Genomic DNA, 25,161 nt, shown 5'->3' on the forward strand with positions numbered 1-25,161 from the left:
GGCTTAAGTAAGTCACATGTATGTCACGTGATTGCGATTCCGTCTGGTTTTAACGCTTAAACCAGACGAAATACCCTAAAGTGAGGGTTTATGATAATTGAATACCCGGGTTCGGCGGTTTTTTAAGTTTAGTATCCTTCCGTTAAAATGTGTGGTAATTTAGTACCCTTCTGTGAAGTTTCCCCTTTTTCGTTTCTTGTAATTCCCTTCTTTTCTCTCCCCACTTTGAATAGAAACAAATAATAAAATTGAGCCAATTATAGACATACATTATTAGTCACTAGAGCTGGGAATTCTAATTGTCATTCCAATCACAAAGCCAAGGTCAGACCTTTATCCAAACACAATAAATTGATGCCCAATGGGCTTGTAAGTGGCATGGTGTGGAAATTAGACCTTAAACAGATGGCTTATCAGTCGAAGCTTTAGCTTTTCTCTAATAAATAGACACATAAAATCAACTGTTTTTTGGGGTTAATTTGTTTTAGTTGTTCACCTAGCTATCAATTTGCTAGAAAGCTCACTTGTAAATGGTGTGATTGGTCCAAGTAGTTGAATCATATATCAAATTGACATTACCTTTCAAAAATTGAGATAATTAGAATTTCTTGACACGGTATTTATCACATTAGCCATTAAAATGTAAATTGTCACGTAATAGTTTACATGACAGCATTTACTACGTTTACAAATTGATGTCACAGTCTATATGGTACTTATTATGTTAACTACTAAAATGTGAATTTTCACATGACACTAATTTTCTTAAGAGGTGGATTGCACCTGAGTTTGTAAAAGGTTGTAATAAAAGTTGTAGTAATTTGGTCTCGAGTTCCGAGCATCCTCATTCCCACCTATTCCGGACAAGTTGGTCCCATATCCTCATTAATTTGCACAAAATAGGTGAGTCCTGCAACACTCCTCTTAGATTGTTCGACTTTTTTTATTATACGCCATTCGGATAGCCTCCTATCCTAATAATAACATGGGATTCTTATCCCGGGTTGTCCAAGCATTTTAATTATCAAATCAAGCAGCCTAATAACAAGACATATATATATATATATATATGGTGCAGATGGGACCCTAGCTTGTATGGGAATGGGATAATTAATTCACACCGTCTATCACAAGCCAAAAGTAAGCTTCAGTTTCTTGTATAGTACTGCCAATTGCCAAACCAAGAAATGTTGCTGGGTAAAACAAGGCCGCAAGAACCAAAATTTTCCCATTGGTTCTTTGATTCATACAAAGTACTTAATTCTCTTCATTTCCTTATGCTTTTGGCTCTTTGTGCTCCCTGAAAGCTCCCACTGCTACTATGTTATTTTATTTGATTTTTAATTTCTACATCAAAACCAATATGGAAAGCTATGGCTATTTGAACAACCAGATTCGTAAATGTGAGGGGGAAGATAATAATAATAATTGCACAAAGCCCATGCAAATGGCGCCGGCGTGGCTAATCGTGTGGGCAAATTGACACAACAATCGAGCCACTGTCTACGACCCAACCGGTATAAATTAACGACAACTTCTTTCTCCAGACACCATGGGAAAGAGGACCTAAAATTGCAGGCATTTTATTATATATTCAGCTTTATTTTTTGTGTTTCTTACAGATTATCACCATCAATGGGATGTTCCCTGGACCTCTTATCAACTCAACCACCAATGATAATATCCATGTCAACGTCTTCAATGATATGGATGAGCCGCTACTCATAACCTGGTAAAAGTGCGATGGAACACTCAGAATACACCATTCATTTACGTAAACAATACTTATAATTTTTCTTCTGCTATATATATCTCTCTCTCTCAAAAGCCTTCTATCTTACACATATTTCATGAATGTTGGGTTCTGTTTTCTGCGGAAACAGAATTCTAGCCAACAATTTTGCCAGAGTAGGAAAAATCTAAGGGTCATGTACGTTCTTGTTTTATCGATCTTGTTTTGTGCAAAACATGCTCAAAACATTAAAATATTTTTTGGGTTTTATTGTATATATCCTGGGTGCATATTTGCTCTAATCTGGTGCTGATCACCAATTGAACAAAATCTAGTAGTGTTAAGGCTTCTGAAGCATACAAGAAAACTTGGTGGCCGTGGTGGTGGGTGCAAGAATGGCATACAACAAAGATCGAACTCGTGGCAAGACGGAGTTTCCGGCACCAACTGCCCAATTCAAGCCGGTAGGAACTGGAGTTATGTGTTCCAGACGAAGGACCAAATCGGGAGCTTCTTCTATTTTCCCTCCACCAACTTCCATAAAGCTGGCGGCGGCTTTGGGCCAATTCGAGTTAACAACCGTCAACCGCCAAGTCATCCCGGTACCCTTTCCCAAACCCGAAGCCGAATTTGATCTTCTTATTGGTGATTGGTATTCAACAAGTTTCAAGGTAATTCCACTTCGATCACCATCTTCTTATATTTTTACAGCACAAGTAGGTGCATGGTATGCCTTTTTCAACGGTCCAGATTTAATTCAAAATATTGAACCAATCTGGTACACAAATGTGACAGGATGTGAGGTCCATGATGAACACCAAGCTTACAGCTTACGACAGTCCCCCTGATAGGATGCTGATGAATGGCAAAGGCTCATATTTGGACCCTCTTGCAAAAACCCACGAGTCCTTTGCTGTCACACAAGGTACTAATTAATGGAAAATTTTCTGTTTCTCCAATCATGTCTTCCAATGGCATTGACAAAATGGTATACGTACAGGGAACAGATTGAGGATATCGAATGTGGGTGTAGCGTGGAGCTTCAATTTCAGGATTCAAAATCATGGAATGATGTTGGTTGAAACAGAAGGATCTTACACCAATCAGATAACGTTGGATTCTCTTGACGTACGTGCATGTTGGCCAGTCGTACCCTGTTCTTGTCACCGCCGATCAAACAACGGCAGATTATTTCATGGTGGCAACTCCTAAAATGCATCGCAATGCCTCCGATCAGTTGGGCGGACTTGTGGGCATTGGGGTGCTACACTATGATAACTCCACCACACCTCCTGGCGGGCCTCTTCCAAGTGGGCCTGATCCATTTGATATGGGATTCTCCATCGGTCAAGCTAAATCCATTAGGTAACATTTTTACCGGAAATGTGTCATACATTTTTTTTTTTTGGTCCTTTTTTAATTTTTTTTTGCCCTTTTCGATGTTTTCATAGTCACTGTTAGATCTGCGGGGCGGGTTTATGTTGGGATATACATAGACCCCGCAGATTCAATAATAATTTTAAAAAGTAAAAAGATGAGAGAAGGACCCGAGAGGAAAAAGAACCATTTCTCTTTTGACTACCTTTATGGATTTTTTTTTTTTTTTTTTTACAAATTTACGTGATAGTAAACATCAATATTACGTGGCACAACATTAAGTGTCACATAAATCACTAAGGCAATTTGTAAGAAATTTACAAGGAAAAACTTTACTTAACCCCCTGAACTTCCATTACATTTACATAAATTTCAAAAACTCTCAATTTAGTATATTCATCTTTCAATATTTTTTTTCAATTTACCAATCCGTTAGGATTTTTCGTTAAATCCTAACGGAAGGGTATCAAATTTCTAAGAACACCTCACTTTTTTTAGGGAAAAAAAGAGAAAAAATTGTAGAGATTAGGTGTTGATCAGGATTTGGCGGAATTTGTAAAAATACCCACTCATTACTCTATGATTTTTTTTTAAAAAAAAAATAGGGTATTTTAGAAATTTTGACGGGATTTAACGAAAAAAAATCTAACAGATGAGTAACATTGCAAAAAATTAGAATTTGAATATATACACTAAATTAAGAGTTCTTAAAGTTTGAAGGTAATTACAAAAGCGATAACAATTCAAAAAAATTAAATAAAATTTTCATAACTTATAATAAAAATTGTAGTATCATTACTTTGCTTATAACATTCTTGTAAGGCATATGTGTTGACATAGAAAGCCTTTTTACTAGCTAGGCAATTTTTGCAACATTGTTCAGTACTGCCGATGAAGCTCTAATAATTAGTAGTGAACAACAATTTCTTATGCTTTTCGTCCGTTGTGAAGATGGAATATGACCACAGGCGCTGCAAGGCCAAACCCACAAGGAACTTTCAATGTAACAAATGTGACACTATCACAGACCTTCATTCTCCGGGCATCGGCATCCGAGATCGACGGTGCAACACCTCGCTACACCGTTAACAATGTGTCCTACCTGACGCCGGACACCCCACTGAAATTGGCCGACCACTTCCTCAACGGGTCTGGACTCTGGAGTATACGTGCTTGATGCTTTTTCAACTAATTCTACCAACATTGAGACCGTGGGAGTTTTTGTTGCAACTGGGAACCACAAAGGCTGGATAGAACTGGTGTTTACGACTGATCTAGATGTTATGGATGCCTGGCACCTCGATGGTTTCAGCTTTTATGTTGTCGGGTAAGCAATATCTTTGCCACTAATTTTACAGACATGTATGACACAATATTCCAAAGAAATTTCGTACCAAACTTTCAGAGTCGTAGCTGATAAGTGCGTATCAGTGATGATTAGTAATTATTAACGACATTAAATTCGTTGCTGATATCCTTTCTTGATGTAGTAACTGTGATAGCTTTCAGACTTTTTGTCCCTGAAAGTCAAATTTTTTGTAGTGACATGAACTAATATGAGAAATGATAATTGGGGGCAAACCAACCGGCCCTTTTATTAAAAAAATAATATTTTTAATCAAAAACAACTTTTGATGAGACATCAGAAGTTGCTTTTGATTATAAAAATCCATTTTTAATGAAAAGGAGGGCGGGGGCAGGGGCAGGTTGGTTTGCCCCTGCCTATCATTCCTCGAACTAACATGTCATCTAGAGCTAAATTAGATAAAAACCACGCAGGTAAGGGCAGAGCTAGGACGTTTAAGTGACCAACCTTGGGGTTTTTGGCAACCCAAACTTTTTAAAAACATTTACAAAAATATTATTATTATTTTTTTATATATATTTTGGCTCCTTTGAATATATAGTTTTTGACCTCCCATATCCAGATTTGTTCTCTTAAGTTAGATCACTTTATGACTTATGACATGTAACTTTTGTCTATATTAATATTTATGACGCATGACTTAATATATATGAAACTAAATTTAAGATTTTTCTATAACGCTTGCACGCATGCACATAGAGAAATTATACGCATTTATATGCTTATTTATTTATATATATAGGTTTGTACTCCAACACAAACAAAAAATAAAAAATAAAAAATAAAAAATAAAAAATCCTAGTTCTTCGTGGGCAAGCAAGTCATTTACGAATATAAATTAGCTACAAATCGGTCTAATAAAGTGACGCATGTTCCTAATAAGCACATACTTTCTTATTAATGCTATTAAAAAAATACATGTATTCAAAAAATATGTGCTTTTTACATGTTAAGAGACACACACATATCAATTTATTGTACCAATTTATAGCTAATTTATGTCCAGTAATTCACTAAATGTGCTCACATTTGAATGAGTACCTAGTTCATGCCACAATTGCATGCTATGTTTGACGCGTTCAGCTCCTTGATTGTCTTTAGCATTGGCGAAGGAGAATGGTCGCCTGAATCACGCTCAACTTACAACCTTTTCGACCTTGTAGTTCGTTCAATTGTTCAGGTCCTCTCTCTCTCTCTCTCTCGTCCGGTTGTCGAACGTTGTTGTTATTTTCTTCTCCTTGTTGCCGGGTGCCGAACGAAGAGTTTGTACTTAACTGGGATCTCCTTAATTAAACTCCATTTAATAAATATAATCTGCATGTTTAATTAATTAGGTGTACCCAGGACGATGGAGTGCATTTTTTTATGCATATCTTGATAACCCTGGGATGTGGAACTTGAGATCACAGCTCCTCAAAAATTGGTATTTGGGCCAACAACTCTACCTCAGAGTTTACGATCCAGATCCTAACCCTGCCACGCCCCCGGAAAACCTCCTCCTTTGTGGTTATTCTCTTTTTCCGACCTATCTCTTTAACCTCCCCTCTCCCTTTTTTTTAAAAAAAAATAAAAAATAAAAAATTTCACTTACCACCTTTTATTTTATCACTTTAGTATATTCATCTTTCAATATTTTTTTTTATTTTTATTTTTTATTTTTCAATTTTCTTGATCCTTAACGGATATATGTAACATACCATTAGTGTTAGTGGGCTAGATTACCATTAGTGTTAACGGGCTAGGTACTGAAATGGGCCCCCATCCAACCCACTACTAATCCAAGCCGATGCAGCCCCTTAACACTAATGGTAATCTAGCTCACTAAAACTAATGGTACTGTTAAAGTGTAAATATATATATAAACAATTTCAAAGATTTAGGCATGATTACATTTGTAAATTCCGTTAAATTTTGGTCAACGCCTAAATCGTTGTAATTTTTTTTTTTTCCTAAAAAATTGAGGGATATTTTATGAATTTTGACACCTTTTTGTTATGATTTAACAGAAAATTCTACTAGATGGGTGAAATTGAAAAATGGATACATTAAATTGACATTTTTTAAAGTTTATTGGTATGATTGTAAAAGTGATAAAAGATTAGAGGTGATAAGTTCATTTCCTTTTTGTCCAAATATGTTACATTACTAGGTTATTTTGTGTAAGAAATATAAAATAGTAATACGTGGGATAACTAAAGATATTAGTTAGGCGGGAATTAGGGTCCGTTTGGATTTGCGATTTCAAAAAGTGCGATTTAAATCACGATTTTAAAATGTGCGATTTGGAAAAAATGATTTTTAAATACGCAGTTAAGCGTTTGGCAAAATCGCAGTTTAGCCTTTAAAATTGTAAATTAGCATTTAAAATTTTACATTTTAAAAAAAGCACCATCTTACTTGCGATTTAAAAAAACAAATTTTCTGCGTTTTCAAATTTCAATTTTTAAAAACGCAGTTTTCAAACGATTTATGTTTTGAGATTTAGTTTAAAATTATATTTATTGTCTTCGAAATCGCAATCCTAAACGCACTCTTGGTTGTAAGTAAATAATATGCTTTTTGTTAATTGTTTAAAGTCTATAAAAAGGAACCAAGACCGTAAGAAGGGGATGAAAAGATTAAAGATATATAGAGAAAAGAGTTCATTGAGAGATATCCTCTTTTACTATCCGTCTATTCCATTTCAATTACAATCATTAAAAACCCATTACAGTTTGTTTCTTATTAATGTTGTCGATCTACAGGAAAGTTGGACAGTTTAGTTCCGGCTCCTTCACCCTCGCCGTCGGCGGCTACTGCACCATCTCCACAGATAGCATGGTAATAAAAATGCTATTAATTATGTGTTTAATGACGTCTTAATTACAACAAGAACATAATTTTTTTTGGGGGGTTCTAACAAATATTATTACTGCTTTTTATTTCACTAATATCTTTCAACGTCGATCTCTTGCTTGTTGGTAGGTTTCACAGCGCCGTGATTTTCATTGTTGCACTACTGTACGCAGTAGAGGATGTTTTTCATGTTCGAAAATATTTATTCAACTTGATTTTGGTGTGAAGTTGTTCATCAATTCGAGACTTCTGTTAGCATTTTCATTAATTACATAACAAGGATGACTGTGAAAATATAATTATGCCTCTCAAATAAAAGAAATAAAGAAAAAAAAAAAAAAAAAAAAGGTCGTCGAGCCCTTGATGCAACTTAACTAGCTAAGCCACCCAAGACTAGGGAGATGGCTACTTATGTTAGGGGAGGCCGCGAGACCCCCCTTTGTCCTTTCCAGTTATACAAAAATAAGGGTAAAATTGTTGTTTTATATTTTTTTGAACAATTTTACCTTTTCACTTAAACTAACCGGTTTCTCTCTAATTCAAAGTTCATTTGAACAGGAGAGGATCCAAATGCAAAGGAGTGGTCGCAAAGTTTAACTCAGGTGTTAAATATATCAAAATGAAAATCGGGTCTTAAAGTTTGGCTAAAAGCATAGAGGCAGGGGCGGAGCCAGGCCCCCCCAAGCCCCAAGGTTCTCTCCAAAAAAAAAAAAATTAAAAAAAATTAAAATTTTGCTCTAAATTTTATTATTTTTTCTAATTTTGGCCCCCCAAGACTTTTTTTTTTCAATTTGGCCCCCCCAACTTGGGGGGGCTGGCTTCGCCCCTGCACAGAGGATACAACTCTTTTTTTTATTAATCAATGTGGAGAAAAGGGGAATAAGTGGTCCTAACTTGATTTCCCTTTAAAATTATTATGTATGAGGCTATAAGTTAACAGAAATAGCTAAGGACCTTCTTGCAAAGCTAATAAAAGGCATTAATTTGATGGTGATATTGAAGAGATTTATTTGATGGAGGATTAGGAAATTAATGAGATAATATATATATATAGGTATTCCTGGACATTTTCTAAAGAAAATGAAGATTATGAGCTACGCTAATAAGGTAACAACTGACCAGTATTACTCTATTAATTAGCCAGAGCATGCCTTATAGATTAATTTGGGATCAGGCTGGCCGGTTTCGTTTAACTAGCTTTATTAACTAATATTTGTAAAGTTATGACAGGTTTAAAATTCACATTATTACTGAGAAAATGATTTGTGGGAAACGATAAACCGTTTCCTGTGTATCAGCCCTTGAAGGACTGGACTAATGATTACTTACAAAATGAGAGAAGAACCATCAAAATGGTTTCGATCCGAGGCCCACGGATTAGACTTTCGACAGTCAAGTCAAGTATTTCTTGCTCGGAGAGAGAAAATATAGAGAGAGCTACTTAGAGAAAGAAGGGTGTGTATTAGCGTATACATGAGTTAGGGAGAGAATGAGATCTTATGGAAGGCTCTCTTGGGCCTTTTTGGGCTCTCTTGGACCCTTTTGGGCTCTTGTGATAATTAGGCATTTTTCGGGCCACTTTTGAGCCCTAATAGTAATAGACCTTATATTAGGCTTATTTCTTATACTCATCAAGTTATATGTAAGAGAAATGCTATATGAACATAAATTTTTACAAAGAGAACCTTATTAACTGATGTAGGCTTCCTTAACATTTGCTTTGAGGGCGACGTCCTATAAATTGTTAGAGATTGCAAGACAAATGTGCCCAATATGAGCAAATATGGACATCTAGTCAAGTGGAGGGTATAAAATCTGGCTTGAGGTATTTTCGGACAGCAAGTTTAGTTCACGTCAAGCGAGTGGCTAATACGGCAGCTCACGGTTTAGGACGAGAGGTTCTCACCCATATTGTAGACAAAATCTGGATGGAAGAAATTCCCCCCCGGATCTATGATATTGTAATCAGGAAACTTGTTGTCCATGTGTTTCGACCCTAGCTATTGCTATGGTTTTATTAATATGAATGGAATTTGTTCAGATAAATAAATAAACTAATGTAAAGCTTATTCATTTGTATTTGTAACATATTTTTTTTATTAATTGTTTTGATCATCTCCAATGAATAAGCTTCACATCATCTTGGTACGAAAAAAAATTAGCTACAAATTGGTTTGTAGTCAATTCCTTCAATCAGTCTGATAAAATGACGTGTTCCTAAAACAACATACTATTAAAAAAAAGAAAAGTGCCTCTCACATGTTATGGGACACGTGTCACTTTATTGGACTAGTTTGTAAGAATTGGCTACAAACTGGTTTGTAGCTAATTTTTGACCATCTTGGTACCTATTTCTTGATAAAAATTAAAAAAAAAAAAAAAAAAAAGAAAGTTAATACCCTATTGCATTTCTCATGTAATTATATCTTCTTAATTGCTTTTGCCATGGGTCTTTGGGGGTTTGGCTATAGCAAAGGCAAATGGTAAAGACAATAAATTTCGTAGAATTATGGTGTTGTAGCCGTAGGGAATCAAACGTGGAACTTTTAGTATCATTCTTTCCCCAACACAGGACAGATAGTCTACAAGGGAAAATTGCTAAGCCAATTCTCGGAGTTTGATAATTTGACAAATAGCTCCTTAAGTTTTTTAAAAAATGACAAATCACTCCTTGTACTATTCCACGTGGCAAATAACTTACTTGGTATAAATTCCAGCTATTTTTGGGACCCAACATTATGAAATTACAAATTTATCTAAAAAATTAGAAGAAGAAAAAAAAAGTAATTAGTGGGGCCAACCCTTTTTCTTTTTGTTATATTCTTTTTTCTTTTGTTTTTAATTTTAAATTTTTAGAGTAAATTTGTAATTTTTTAATGATCTAGTTAGAAAAATGGTCAAAATTTTGTAAATAAAGAGTTATTTAATTTGTCACGCTTGGAGATCGATATTACATGAAGTGATTTGTTACTTTTTAAAAACTCAACGAATTATTTATCAAATATCAAACTCCACAACCGATTCAACAATTTTCGCTATTAATTAATCTAAAATCCATAAAATAGCCCAAAGGAAAACACATGTTATGGGGGTCGATGATCACAACATGCATGTGTGACGTGTCTTAATTGTTAGTTTCATTCAACGTTTTTCATAATTCCTAATGTTTAATTTGGTCCCTTTTAAATTCAATTTCCACATTTTTTTGTAAAAATCGGCTTAATTAATAATGTTATACGTAAGATATTTATCCTCAAAACCGACGTGGTTATCGGATCAAAAAGATTTAATAGCGATTCGCCTTAAATTTAATGGTAATTTTAAAAATTATGTCAGTCAAAAGAGATAAAATGAAAATAAAGGTCTTGCGTGTATATATATAGCATTGCTCGCTCAATATTGGCGGTGTTTGGAATTCAATTTCCACCCCTCTATTTTCTAAGAAATTAAACATTATGGTCATGAAAATTGAGTTTAATTATTATAATTTTGGAAACCTAATTAATTACCTCAGACGTGCACGAAACAGACTTTTGAAGCGTCAAATTAATGGCTTTCTTATTTATGGAGTTTTACATGCCCACCCGTTTCTCCATTGAAGAAGCCACGTCACAAGCTAGATCTCTGCCACGTCTACACGTTTCTCCCTTGTAGGAAAAAAAATAATATATAGAAATTAATACATTTCTTTATATGAGATAATCCTTTGTTTTTGGGTCAAAGCTATGTAATTCTTATCCGATCTCTCTTGATTTAGAAATTAATGCAATATTTACTCAAAAAAATAATTAATAAATTATTCGATTTGAACAGTAAATATTAAATTATTATTTATTCCAACAACAAAAAAAAATAAAATAACTATTTAATTTATATTCTAACACTTCCTTTAAGTTAATTTAGACCCAAACGACTTTCTCTTTATAAATGAGACGTGACATCTGCTGTGATACTATGTATTGCCTTCGATGAAATCTGCCCAGAGATAAGGATTAATAACAATTATTTGTCCGAATTGCTAATGTGAGATATTTCATATAGAATCCACGTGCCCAAGTAATTTTTTAGCAGTATCACCGGCCACTCATCTTGACAGATAAGTTTAATATGGAGTCTTTCACATTATCTACCCAAATTAATAGTAATTAGAACAAATAATTACCGTGAATTCCGATCCAATTTACCAATTAAAACTGCCCTGGTTAGCATATATAACTGCCTAAGTTGGCACTAAGATCATCTGTAACGGCCTCCCAAGTTGCATATGTTATTTAGGTCAAAGAATTGACCAAACTCGATCCCAAATTAGTACACTCCTCAACTTGGCACACTCATTGGCAACCTCACAAATTGCCAATCTCTCTATCTCTTTCTCTCTATGGGAGGTAGACAGACACCCACACACTTACTCAACAACAGCTATATAATGATGATTAACAATATTGCCACAAAACGAGGACCAGGGTTTGGTACAAGTTTCTTTGTCTTTATTAATGCTAACAAATATCAAACATACAGAACTATCCCTCACTTCCTGCTATTATACCACAAATTCATTTTATCACAACAAGGCATGACAATTAGGTTTAATTTGTCCCTATCAAAAACAAACCGGATAGAAATTTCTTACAAATTGGGTTGTAGAAAAATCTATCCATTTTCGTTTCTAAAAGTGTCATGTGTTCCTTATCATGTGAGAATAATAGATTCTTGTAATAGCTGCATTAATACAAAAATATGTGATTCTCACGTGTTTAAAAGAGACGTGGCATTTTTAGAGATGAGATTAACGGATTTCATATGTATAACCCAATTTGTAAGAAATTTATATCATAAATGAGAACCGATGATCATGAAAATAACCATCGATCTAACTCAATTGCACTTTAAATTTAACATAATTAATCTCGGAGTGATAGACCACGATTATAGCCACGCAAAATTGAGATACATATATATGATAATAATGTTCCAATATATATAAAACATTTATGGCACTTAATAATTAATTAAGAGTCTCTGTAGCCTAGCGTACTTCACATACTCTAAAAATTAGTTAATTAGTAGGTGAATCAAGTGGGCATGGGAAGTTCAGAAAGCATTGGATTGGAGCATTAATTTTAAAAATCTGTGGGTCAGCAAGTGCTGGATCACAGCAGATGTTGCTTAGGTGTACGTCTTCAGTTGGCTTATAACTAACAGAGAGAAGTGGACCAAGAAGCTAGCGAAGAGAAGAACAAAAATAGCTGAACGTACAAGAAGAATTTTTTAATACAACTTTGTTAATAGAAAGAGAAAAAGGACAAGTGGTGGATTCATGTGGGAATTGCAGTTACTTAGTGGCTTTCTATGCTTTTATTCTATTCTTGTCACTGCCTATAATGTGTGTGTCTGTGAGAGAGAGAGAGAGAGGCTAGCTTTCTTGTAAATGAAACAATGAAACCTAAACCAAAGACTTTTGGTTGAGGTGATGAGTGGTGATGACACCCAAGCCTAACACCCATGCCTCAAATTTTTTTTTTTTTTTTTTTCTGTGTCTGATCAGAGTGTTTTGTCACATTCTCCACTCAAAAAGAACAAAACCCAATAAAAAAGAAGATGAAAAGATGCTGATCACGCACTTTCCATGAATTATAGCAGGTCTTTCAGAATACACAACTTGCTTTAATTTTAACAAAGAATTGTTAAGTCCATGAAACTTCTGCTCAAGATATACGGAAAAAAGAATTGAAAGAATCTTACAGTTTGTGAATGCTAAATATGAAGAAGAAAAACAATTTTGGTAATTCGTATCAAATCGGTCTTGGGATCAACACGGGAAAAAATTTCTGACCCTTTTTTTTTCTAGTAGTGGCAGTCCACCAAAGTTGGGGCGGTGGAGAAGACAAGAGGTGATTGTTGTTGTTGTTGTTGTTGCTGCTGCTGCTTTGGTTGTTGTTGTTGTTGTTGCTGCTGCTTTGTTGCAAATGGGAATTTGGGTTCCCGGTGATCGTCTTCCGGGGCCGGAAGGTTGAGATCCAAATCCAAGGAAAGCACGTGTCTTGGCTTCTTGGGTTCCTGATGATCAGGCTCCAAGGCCATAGGCAACGGCAAAGCTGTGTTGGTCCCTAGAGGCGCCCTGTGCCGTCTCATATGGCCGCCCAAGGCCTGGCCTGACGTGAATTCCGCCCCGCAAACGGAGCACTCGTGAACCTTAGTCCTGCTATTGCCGCACAAGCCTCTACTACTCAGTTGGAGAGAGAGAGAAGAGATGTCATGGTTCTTCTTGATGAACTGCGCTTCTTCGTCGTCGGAGGATAACAAGAATTGCTTGGTCTTCTCCTCCACGGCCATGGACTTAGGCTTCTTGTGACTAGCCCTGTGCCCGCCCAATGCTTGGAAGGAAGGGAAAGTCCTGCTGCAAGTCTTGCACTCGTAAACACAATACCCGGCCTTGCCAGGGCCCGAAGCCGCAGCCACGGCCTCGGCCTCTAAGAATCTACGGCTATTAAACTTATAAACACCGCCGCCATGATCCTCCTCGGCTTGTTTCGGGGACTCCCGGGATTGGCCTTGAGCTAGAAGGATTAGGCAATTGGCCATGTCCTCTTCCTCACTATCAGTTGAAGTAGGCGACAAGTTGGTATTCATGTTATCAATGACATCAACGAAGCCACCGCCGCTGCCGCTGCCACCAGCGTCTCCGTCTCCGTCTCCGCTTGGCGAATCAGTAGTGATCATGGCAAAGGGGATTGGGGATTGTGGCCTTTGGCGCTTGGTGCGCTTCCCTTTGACGATGTGGGTTTGCTCCTTAGACCCCATGATTACTTCCTCTTGAGCTTCCATGGATCCTCCTCCACCACCGCCACAGAGAGAGAGAGAGAGAGAGAGAGAGAGAGAGAGAGGTTGAAGGGTAGGGAGGAAGCAAGAGGAAGGAGAGTGGGGTTGAATGAATATATAGATCGAGTGAAGGAAGGAAAGAAGGATTTATATAATATATATATATATATAAAAATTAATGGTTGGTTTTTTTGGGAGTCAAAAGGCACCCAATAGAACAGTAACTGTGAAATAATTAGGCTCTTAAAAGTAGCTTGTATATATAGTAAGGGTAATTGGAAAAAGGACGTTTAGGGTATTTTAGCAAGAGGGGTTGGGGTGGGGGAGAGTCAGTGGCAAATAGAGATTTAGACAAATATAAACTGGAAGGAACTAAAAAAAAACCGAGTATAACTAAGAATAGCCAAAATTAGAGATCGAGAGAGGTGAAACAGTTTGGATGGGAGAGATCGAGGTTGGAGAGGCTGTTAAACGTATTGAGTCCGTTTCACACTCTCTTTCTCACACTTTGCCAACGCACTTCACCGATTGAAAACCACCCCCACCAAAAGCTTTGTTGCACCCTTGTGAGCGAGCGTGCGTGCGTGCGTGCTGCACCCCCTCCCCACCTACGCCCCATTCTCGCGCGTGTTCCCCATTCCCCCTTCCAATTTCCATGCCTCTTTACGCCGTTTATCACGAATTCACGTGTTACGCTATTAATGATTCACTAATTTTTTATTTTATGAAAATTGGTTGGCCTGCCCTGCCCTCAACTTCCAATCGATTTACTTTAAAAATTTGCATGTTTCCAGATTCTAACGTGATGTAATGTTCCCTGGAATACTGTGCAAAATTATGTCATTATTTTGGGAAACCACATTCAATCTTAATATATAATTTTCACATGTGTCATTTAATTAAAGTGAGCCTATTTTCTTTTTCTTTTCTTTTCTTTTCTTTTCTTTTTTATATATATTTTATGTTTTAAATTATTTGTAAGACAGAAAACAAAGAGGCATATGCGAATCCATTGAAGGTCTAAAAGCTTTTTTTTGGTTAAGTAAAAAAAAAGATAAAAAACTTGGGACTAGCTTGAAGCATAAATAACAGGAGATTTATTTAATTTTTTTTTTCTTAATTTGGTTGGAACCTGAGAATAACCGAGTGATGGTTGAATTTTTTTTTTTTTTTGTAAGCGCGTCAGTAAGAGTAGTAGACTTTATTTACACATATATACGTATTCTTGCAGAAAATACACTAGTGCAAATTACGTACAGGCAGATATACATGAATACGTACATATATACTATTTAGAGAGAGAGAAGGCAGCCGCAGTGTGAAGGCAAGCAAAGTCCATTACTTTGCCCCAACGATTCTGTAAGAGATGATTGGAGTGCAAGCTTGGAACCACGGAATCTGCGGCGCTCCCCTCTCCACCTTTCTTTTTCAGGTCTCATTTCTGTTACGTTTTTTTTTTTTTTTTTCTGCCACTTGGACACAATTACATGTCTTTGTATGTCCTAATTAAACTCGGATTAATTAACAACATACATGAATTAAGGTCGTCTTCCTATATGAGCTGGTTGTGTCGTTCAAATTTGGCTTAAGTGCTGTTAAAAAAAAAGAAAATTATAGCAGAAATCCATGTCGTAAAGGCATATTCCCTTTCTATCTTTTTTTTTCATTTTTCTTTTTTAACAATTTCTCCATCTCATATGTGCGTGCTTGCACATTCCATGGAACTCTTGTGCCCTTTTTCTGTACAGCCTACAAGCGAAGTTGGCAAGAAAAAGAACTCAACTCACCTTTTGGTGTTAAATAGTAAATGATAGGGAATCAGGGATTAACTTTCAAGTTTGAGACTTTCACTCAATTTGAAATTACTCAAAGTTAAAAAAAAAAATTCTCAATTAATTCACCTCTCAAACTTCTAATTTGATGCAATGTTCTCCTTTATTAGGGTTTGATGTTAAATCAGATGCAAAAAGGGATGAAACGACATTGTTATGCCCCTTGAAAATTTTTATAAAATTTTAAATTTACCCTTAATTTCAAATTTAAAAAAAAAAAAAAAAAAAAAATTGACCCACAATGGGTCACCTGGTGACCCCGCCATGGGTCAGAGGACCTCGTGGTGGGTTTGCTGACCCAAGGCAGTGGGTCACCACCAGACCCATGGGTCATCCAATTTTTGTTATTATTAAATGAAAAAAAAAAAGTGTGAGTATTTTAGTTACTTTTTAGACATCTGTTAGGATTTAACAAAAAATCATAACGAATGGAGGACATTGCAACAAATTCAAAGATTGAGAGGTGAAATTGTAATTTTTTGAACTGTAGTGGGGGATTGTTTCAAATCGAGTGGAAGTTCAGAAAGATTTTGTGAAGTTTCCTCTAACTATTAATTATTACAAGTCTGTTACAAATTGATATAGCAGCTTACATGTCACTTACCTCATTCGTCACTAAAATTTTGTCTCTTAATTTTTTACTCATATTGTGAAACGTGATACTTATGTTAATTGTAATAAAAGGTGTAGCATCCAAACATTTTCCCATGAACTTATCATTGATGTGTGTGTGTGTGTGTATATATATATATATAATGTAAGTAGTCTTCTTCACAATATACATACTATGAGTAGCTAGGAGGTACAAGTAATTAGTGAACCCTAGTCTAAAAGAAAAAAAATAATATATATAAACAAACAAAAAAAAAAAAAAAAAAAAAAAAAAAAGGAAAAAAGAAAAAAGCCTAAGGCCTATAAGCCTATTCAACTACCATCCTGTTACAAATTAACTCATTCATTATCCATTGACGTTAAAATAGATAGAAAAATAGTCACTTGACCCCTTTAACTATCACAAGTGACTATTTTTAATCGTTCTCACCCAACTACCCTAGAGATTATTTTTTATTTTTTTATTTTAAAAAAGTCACTATTCTTGATTTTTGATGGAGGTTCCGTCTAGTTTCTACACAATTTTGACAGTGTAATTAAATGCATGAAAATATAAGATGGGAAAAGGAGAGGGGTCGTTTACAAATGAAAAGTAAGGTATTGTTTGTTGCTTGAACGGCATCTTGTGTAAATTATCCCCATTCTAATACCAAATGTGCATTCTAGCTCTAGGTTCTTTTACTTCTTTTCTTTTTTCTTTTTCTTTTTCTAATCAAAGGGGGAAAGGGGGAAAGGGGAGCTTGTTTTACTTCATTTATAAACAATAGCCTTCACAAAATTAATTAATAGAATTTAAGGGGGGGGGGGGGGGGGGGGGGGGGAAACCCAACAAATTTGGATAAGTATCTTTGTGATCAGTGTAACATAATGCATTATTATAGAATGTGCTCATATGTGTATTCTACTCGCTAATCAATCAGTTCATGTGCTGTTGACCCACCCCATCCATCTAATTTCATTACTTATTGTAGAGTACTACTTGATATCAAATAATTGGGTGCATAATTTATTCCAAATCAATCATTGGGGCCAATTTCATCCGATTGAATCAGATTATGTAAATTCGGCACTTAAGAGTGATAATTCGTGTTTGCTTGTCAAGTTTGAATCGTGTTAATGTATGAATATGTTTAAGACTGTATAGGTAAATGGGTCAAACTCCCTCACCTGTTAATTTCGTGTCGGATTTATGGGTTGTTGAGCCAGTCTTAATATAAATTTTTTAAATAGCCAGTAAAATTGTGAAAGCAAAGCAACTAAAAATGTAAGTAGGCTCGTTTGAAAAGAGGTAGCTTATAGATGTGGGCAACCAAAATTTATTTTTCTCATTTATGTGAAATGGACAATTAGTGGTGTTAATTGAACTGTTTACCTGCAGCAGTTGCACAATCAATATAAATAGAGGTGGCCAGAATTGCCAAAACAGAGTCGATGGTGGGCACATGTACAAAGTCCTGTTTGACTGCACATATGAAAGACAGTAATGGATAGTTTTAGTTTTAAAAAAGGCTAAAAGCATGCAATAAATCAACATCATCACATAAGATTGCTTTTATTTCTCCAATATATATATATATAAAGAAAAAAAAAAAAAAAAACCCTCTAGGTCTTAATCTGTTTGATTACGACACAAAACACTTTTAAAAAATAACTAAATATGTTTATTTTATTTTATTCTTTTTTCAGGTGTAGAGGTTGCTTTGTTATATATAAAAAATTAAAAAATATAGGCTAGTGTGGTGACTGCCTGACCCATGATGGCAGCGGCCACCAAGGCAGCCAGCCCTGTGATAGCCGCGTGAATATCACCACTGTGGTGAGTGCCGCCAAGCGATCAATCACCACAATGGAGTCTAACTTCATCAGGACCTTTTCAAATCGGCCCCAACAAATCAAGTTAATTTTACTGCTTTTTTTTTTAAAAAAAACTATTTTTAAAACTCAAAATGCTTGTCAAAACTTTAGCATACCAACAATAATTAAATTTTATACGCAACTCATTTGTGGTTTAATTAATGTGCTACGAGAGAACTTAATTAACTTCCATTTTGCTTCATTGACATTATCAATCCATTTATTTTTTTAAGGAAATCTGAATTGTTGAGTTATATTTGATCATATTAGTCAAAAGGCCGAAAAATTAGGACTGAAGATCATCTTTCCACGTCAACACTATGTATTGTCCTGCATACAGAAACTAGAAATTACTAGCTAGAAATTAATTACTTTATTAATTTGTTCTGTTTTATAGGCATATATATGTCAAATCAATTTAGTATATCTGAGAGTCAAATTTGTGCTCTTTATTCCAGCTTAGGCTTAATAATAGGACTAGAGAGCTAAGCTTAATTAGGCGTTAAACTCATTTGATTTAGTTTGGGCAACTTATTTTATTTGGAGAAGGAAATACAAGCTACGAGCTAGGTATGGAGAAGGATCAAAACTAACAAAGGGATCGAGGTAGAGTATGGAAGGCAATTTGGAATTTAAACGTGCCAAATGCATGGCGAATGGACTAAAAATGTTTTTGCAAAGATAGAAAACGGATGCAAAAAAGTTATGGCAATCGAGGGTCTCGTTTTGTTAATGCGATGGAAGAGATGTTAGAAAGATGTGATATTGAACAATTTGACCAAATTTTTCGGCTCTCTCGATAAGTTTAGGAGAGTAAATTCAAAAGATCGAGTACGAGCAAAGAGAAGATGAAAGAATCATCTTACGCATATATAATCGACTAAAGTTAATTGGGATGTTGCACTTGATCAAACAAACCGTACATTGTATAAGCATTGGCATTATAGTAAGCGACTCTATATTAAAAGAGCCCGTAATAGCAGAAGCATGGACGGCATATATTATTACATCAGCATTACTGTGGTAGAAGTTACATTTTACCATATGTCCAAATGTGGGCGGCTTAATTATAAGATATTAATGTTGAAGGCAGATTATATATATATAATTTTACCAAACACACTCGAGCGTGGCATGATGCATGCATAATGGATTAATGGTGGTTTGTTAATATATATATATATATACATATAATTGGGGTGAGTCAATGGGGGGGGGGGGGGGGGGCGGGGCCGGGGGGGGGGGGGGGGGGGGGGGGGGGAGTTGTTGGCGTGAAGAATTATTAGTGGCGTCGTCCGGGTTGTGTGCGGCACGTTAGATGCAAAACCGTGAGGCAGCAGTACTAGAAACTAGGAAAGTAGGATTTTGGGGAAGCAAAGGATCGATCCCTTCGTCGACATGCCTTCCTCTACTCCTCACTTTCTTTCACATCGATCGATCTCCAGCTTTAGCACAAGACAAGCATATCCGATCGATCCTCTCTAAATTAAATATTTGTTTTTTTAATTAATTTATATAGAAATTAAAGTGGATATTAATATGGTATGGATCGATCCCAACCTTAATAGCAACCTACCTTCAATCAAACAATTTCTTAGCTACCTGTAGTATTCAGGAGAGTAGCATATATGCCACTGGATGTAACCGACTTTCCAATATTATACTATATTTCGATCTACTTCGCTAGAGAGAGAGAGAGAGAGAGAGAGATTCAGTAGCTTGTGAGCCACTCAATGTGGCATGTTTGTTGCAACTAAGCAAAACCAAAACCCCTAATAAATTAAGCTTAGAACAGATTGTAAAGGGCTGGGGATCCCTCAATCATACTCCATCATCGATCCAATGCGTACATTCAACACTTACAATGTTTCTACACCTCTGACCTCACCTGACGCGTGCATATATGGTTGTAATTAATCAAAATTCCAATCTCACTATCTATATATATATATATATATATATATATGGGTTGCTGCTAAACAAAAACAAAATAAAAGGACCACTCCTAATTATTAGTAAGGAAAAATACATTTTATCTCCCTTACATACTACCACCCTTTTGGCACTTAAATTAATTAACTTTAAAATGTGACGCTTGACTCCCCTTTTGTGTTTTAGGATGGTTTAGGCGCCCTTTTTTTTGTCAAAAAAAAGAAAAAAGAAACTTTACTTACACCCCTCCGATCTATCACCGGTTTTGCAATGTTGACCTCAAAGTATCAAAAATTTCAATGTGTGTATATCCCATTTTTCAGCCCCTTTAAATTTCACTACTTCGTTATGATTTTACAGAGATGCCAAAATGATCAACATACTCAAGTTTTTTTTTTTTTTATTTTATTTTAAAAAAAAATTAACCTCATTTTTTTTCTTATGTTGTTTTACTTTTTTTGATTTTTTTAAATTAAGGGTAAATTTGTATTTTTATAATTTTTACAAGAATATAAGAGACATTTCACCTATTAGTCATTGGAGTTAACATAAAACCCTAACGGTAGGATTGAATTAAAAATGGCTGAAAAATAGAATACTCATATCGCAATTTTTTATAATTCGAGGTCGACATTGAAAAACCTGCGATACATCGGGAAGTGTAAGTGAAGCTTTTCTTTATAAAAAAAAAAAAAATTAAAAAAAAAAAAAAATTAAAAAAAAAAAATAAACCTATGTAAATTGAACCCCACTTTGGTCAAAGTGGAGGTTGCCCATTTGGGTATATTCTTATCTTTTTGCCTGCTTTCATTTTTTTTTTGGGGGGGGGGGGGGGGAATAATTGCCTGCTTTCATTTTGACTTGTAACAAAAAGCAATCTTTAAATCATATATATATAAGTTGGGGATGGAGTGATTGAGCCCCTTTTTTAACATTTATTGGTTATCAAAATGCGTAGATCTAATGGATATGATATGGTCTATTTTAGGTACGTATACCCAAGGCAACACATCTTTTCATACACCCCTCTCTAATTAAGGCTCGCATCTTGTTGACATTTGTTTATTTTATTTTATTTTAAAGGTGAGAGAATTAAATTACGGAGTGGAGTATTTGTCAAGGCTTTAAAGTCTTTCTTTAAGCTCTATATATATATATATATATATATAATAATTCTAAAATACTGAAAGACGGGTTTTTTTTTTTTTTTTTCTTCATAAAACGTGAATCAAAATAATTGTGCAGCAGCAACAAATCTTACGTGAGCTGACTTGCAAGTGAAGTTAAATATTTAAAATAAATAAATAAAAAATGACAGATGTAGTATGAGAATAAATTTGATAAGATAGAAAAGAACAAGAATAAAATAACTAATCTAAAACAGGCGGCAGCGGGCCAGCGATACAACTTAAGTAACCTTACTTGCCAGTGAAATTAGTGTAGCCACTAAGTAATTAAGAGATCCATAACAAAGAAAAAATAACATTATTATATATTACAATAATTAAGAGTACTAATTGTTAGGACGGAAGTATTACAGTTTTTATTATAAAATCCTTACAAATTGACGTGTCCATCTTTCTTTAAGCTATGTTAATTAATGTGATACTCGTTTTTATAAAAAAATTCGTATACTAACATATAATAAAAACTATAATGAGGAAATTCGATAGGATAACTCTCTCTCTCTCTAAAAAAATAGAAGAAAGAGAGAGAGGACAAGACAACATAGTTAGTTGCACTTGAAAGAAAAACACTTATGTTGTTTCCATATTTTGTTTCATAGTTTTTGGAAATAGGGAAACGTTTTTCTCTTAAATTAATATCATTTTCTGAAATTGAAAAGTTGAATAGGAAATAAAATTGAAATATGAAATTGGTGGGTGAAAGAGGAACATCTTGGGGCTGACAGCAGTCATATTCCTTAATGATCAGAAATTAGTGCTGAATATGAAACCTTTTATATATTAATGATTTTTTCTGTCAAGAGTGCGAGGTGGTACTAGTGAGGAGTGAGTGGTGTTGATATATACTATACAGTAGTGCCTGTGTGGTGTAATTATTAATTAAAATATTTATGAGTTTTTTTTTTAAAAAAAAAAATTAAAATTAAAATTAAAATGATGTGTGCCTGTATTTTTATTTTTATTTTTTTTGCTTTCAATGGATAAGGACTTGATGCCTACTCCACCTAAGGTTGCTTCTCAACACTCCTTTTAATACATCTAATTAGGCTCAATTCTCTCCTTGTGAAGTAAAACTATACATTCAAGTCCGACTCACCCAACACCAACACCAACACCAACCAAAAACTATCTAGTTATTGATAATTTAATTTTATACGGAAAAATACACTTTACCCCTTGAATTATTGTGGCTTTTGGATTTAGACTACCAAACTTTAAAAAGTGACAGTTGGCTCCCTTTAACTAACCACCACGTTATATATAAGTCATTCCGTTAGTAATTGGCATCAAAATGAAAGGAAAAATAGTCATGTGCACGCACCACATGCGACTATTTTTTACTCTTTCTTGCCAAAAAGCGCTTAAAATTTATTAAAAATAAATAAAAGTAGGATGAAAAAAATGTAACTAAAGGTTGGGGTTCAGTCACCCCAAAATACAAAAGAGGCGGTGGCTAAACCACCCCACAGACTATGGGCAGGGGAGGAGCCAACTTTTAGACTTTGGGAGGGCCAAATTGAAAAGAAAAAAAAAATAGAGGTAAAACTTAATTTTTTATTTTTTTTTGGTAAAAGCTTGGGGCTTGGGGGGCCCATTGACCCCCCAAGCCTTCACCTAGTTACGCCCCTGACTATGAGGGAGGTTTAGCGACCCCTTTTTTTTTTTTTTTTTTAATTAATTTTGTTTCGCTTTTCTTTTTCTTTTTTAATAATCTTAAGGGAGCTGGGTAAGAAAGATTAAAAATAGTCACGTGCGGTAGTTAGGGGTCAAGTGGTTATTTTTCCGTCCATTTTAACGTCAATTGCTAATGGATGAATTAATTTGTAACCGGGTGGTAGTTGAAGGGGCCTTTTGCTTTTTTATACTATATTTTGCTTTTAGACCAGAGTTGAGTTATTACTTGTACCTCCTAATCATAGTATGTATATTGTGAAGAAGATGACTTGACTTTAACTTAACTTTTTTTTATTTCAATCCAAAAATTAGATTAGAGCGGTATGATTATTTGTCATAAGTGTCAATTTTTAAAGTTAATTTGGTTGTTTAAGTCCAAAATGGGTGGTAGTTGGGGGTTGGGGGTGGATAAATTGTATTTTTTTTCAATTTTATACACTTATAATATATATATATATACACGTTACAGAAAAGAACATCCGATAAGGAGACGTGGGCATGCATTAGTCACGTTGTTTTTGTTTTAATGTCATGATGTCCACAAGCTCGTAGAGATTAGTGGTAAAGCAAGAATTAATTTTCTTTGGTTTAACGCCTATCACTTGCCATTACACTGAAATTAACGAGTTCCTTAAGCGGGTTTAATGACTGCTAATCTGCTATTGTGTGGAAACGACAAAAACTGAGAGGTACACTATGTGGCTTGAGAGAGAAAGAGAGAGAGAGACAGAGAGAGAGAGAGAGAGAGAGAGAGAGAGAGAGAGGCTATTTATACCTTGCAAACGACATGACGTTTATCTACAACACAGACATCTCACATCGTAAACTGACAAACAGGTTTTACATAATAAAAATCACCAAAAGATAATTCAAAGTGGTTTACTTTTTACTAAGACAACAAAAATTATCGACGTTTATAATTGGTCATGTTGACAGCAAACCGTTTATATCATGTAAACAACATACTGGTTTACATTTTGAAGACAACATAAAATAATAATAATAATAATTCTCATTTGGAGAACCATATTACATGCCAATGGGCCTCTAAGGCCTAACTACTAAAAAATCTTAATGAGGCCTAAAATACATACATACCAATCTAGTGAAAGGCTAAGATACACTCACTAAGGCTATCACACTGTCAGAGGCATTTTCCCATATATATCTCTCGTTCATTATCACGCTCAGGGAGACTCTTACCCGTTTTTACTACATTCTCTTTCAAAGTTCAGAGATTTTACTGATTTTGGCGTCAGAGTACCTCCAGTCTTCGAACTAGCGACCTTCTAACGACCCCTTCCTTGTAGATAGAGGAATCCTTGGAAGGCGTCATGAAACCATTGTTTGTCCTCAGCCGATTGAGAGGGTGCTATTCTCTCAATCGGCTGGAGACCACGCCTCATGAAGCGAAGGTCACTAGTTCGAATCCCCCCTTCCCCTTTTGTGTGGACATGTCAAAAAAAAAAAAAAAAAAAAACCATTGTTTGTTTTTATTTTTTATATCAACATCATTTTTCTATTCCTTCATTTCTTTTCCCGGGTCAAAAACAAAAGAAACCCGAGGGGCAAGGGGGGCTCATGAAGGTTTAAGGGCTTCGAATGTAATATTTTTTAAAGGAATTTTTTGTTTGAAAAAGTGTTTTGATAAAACTGTTTTGTGAGTATTGTGTTACGTTGTTTGTTAATGTTTTTGTTTTGAAACAAAGCCCATGCTATTTACCAATCCTAGGATGAGCGGCAGTTTTTGATTGTTTGTTTGACTTTCAAGAAGGCAAGGAGGTGGAGCCACCTCCACTGCCACGATTATGGGGATGGAGATCCATCCCCACGTTACCCCTGCCGCCCATCTCCAGCCTCTATTTTTCTTCTCTCTTTTAAAAAAAAAATGTATAATTAGATAGTGCATGGTGTCGCATATCTCAATACATGTGGCACATT

The 25,161-nt window shown here is 35.2% G+C and overlaps 1 protein-coding gene and 1 pseudogene across 1 annotated transcript; one reads left to right on the plus strand and one right to left on the minus strand.

Moving 5' to 3' along the window:
* Window positions 1-1,850: 1,850 nt before the first annotated feature.
* Window positions 1,851-7,643, plus strand: LOC133863348 (monocopper oxidase-like protein SKU5; annotated as a pseudogene).
* A 5,428-nt stretch (window positions 7,644-13,071) lies between these two features.
* Window positions 13,072-14,251, minus strand: LOC133862489 (zinc finger protein ZAT5-like). Its single transcript, XM_062298326.1, has one exon. The coding sequence runs from the start codon at window positions 14,133-14,135 to the stop codon at window positions 13,155-13,157; it is 981 nt and encodes a 326-aa protein (XP_062154310.1). The 5' UTR covers window positions 14,136-14,251; the 3' UTR covers window positions 13,072-13,154.
* Between the last annotated feature and the right edge of the window lie 10,910 nt (window positions 14,252-25,161).

This window comes from Alnus glutinosa, chromosome 3, assembly GCF_958979055.1.
Source record: "Alnus glutinosa chromosome 3, dhAlnGlut1.1, whole genome shotgun sequence".
In the NCBI taxonomy this organism is placed as follows: domain Eukaryota; kingdom Viridiplantae; phylum Streptophyta; class Magnoliopsida; order Fagales; family Betulaceae; genus Alnus; species Alnus glutinosa.

Excerpts from the sequence above, each read along its gene's own strand:
- LOC133862489 (XM_062298326.1), bottom strand. The coding sequence starts at position 14,135 with ATGGAAGCTCAAGAGGAAGTAATCATGGGGTCTAAGGAGCAAACCCAC.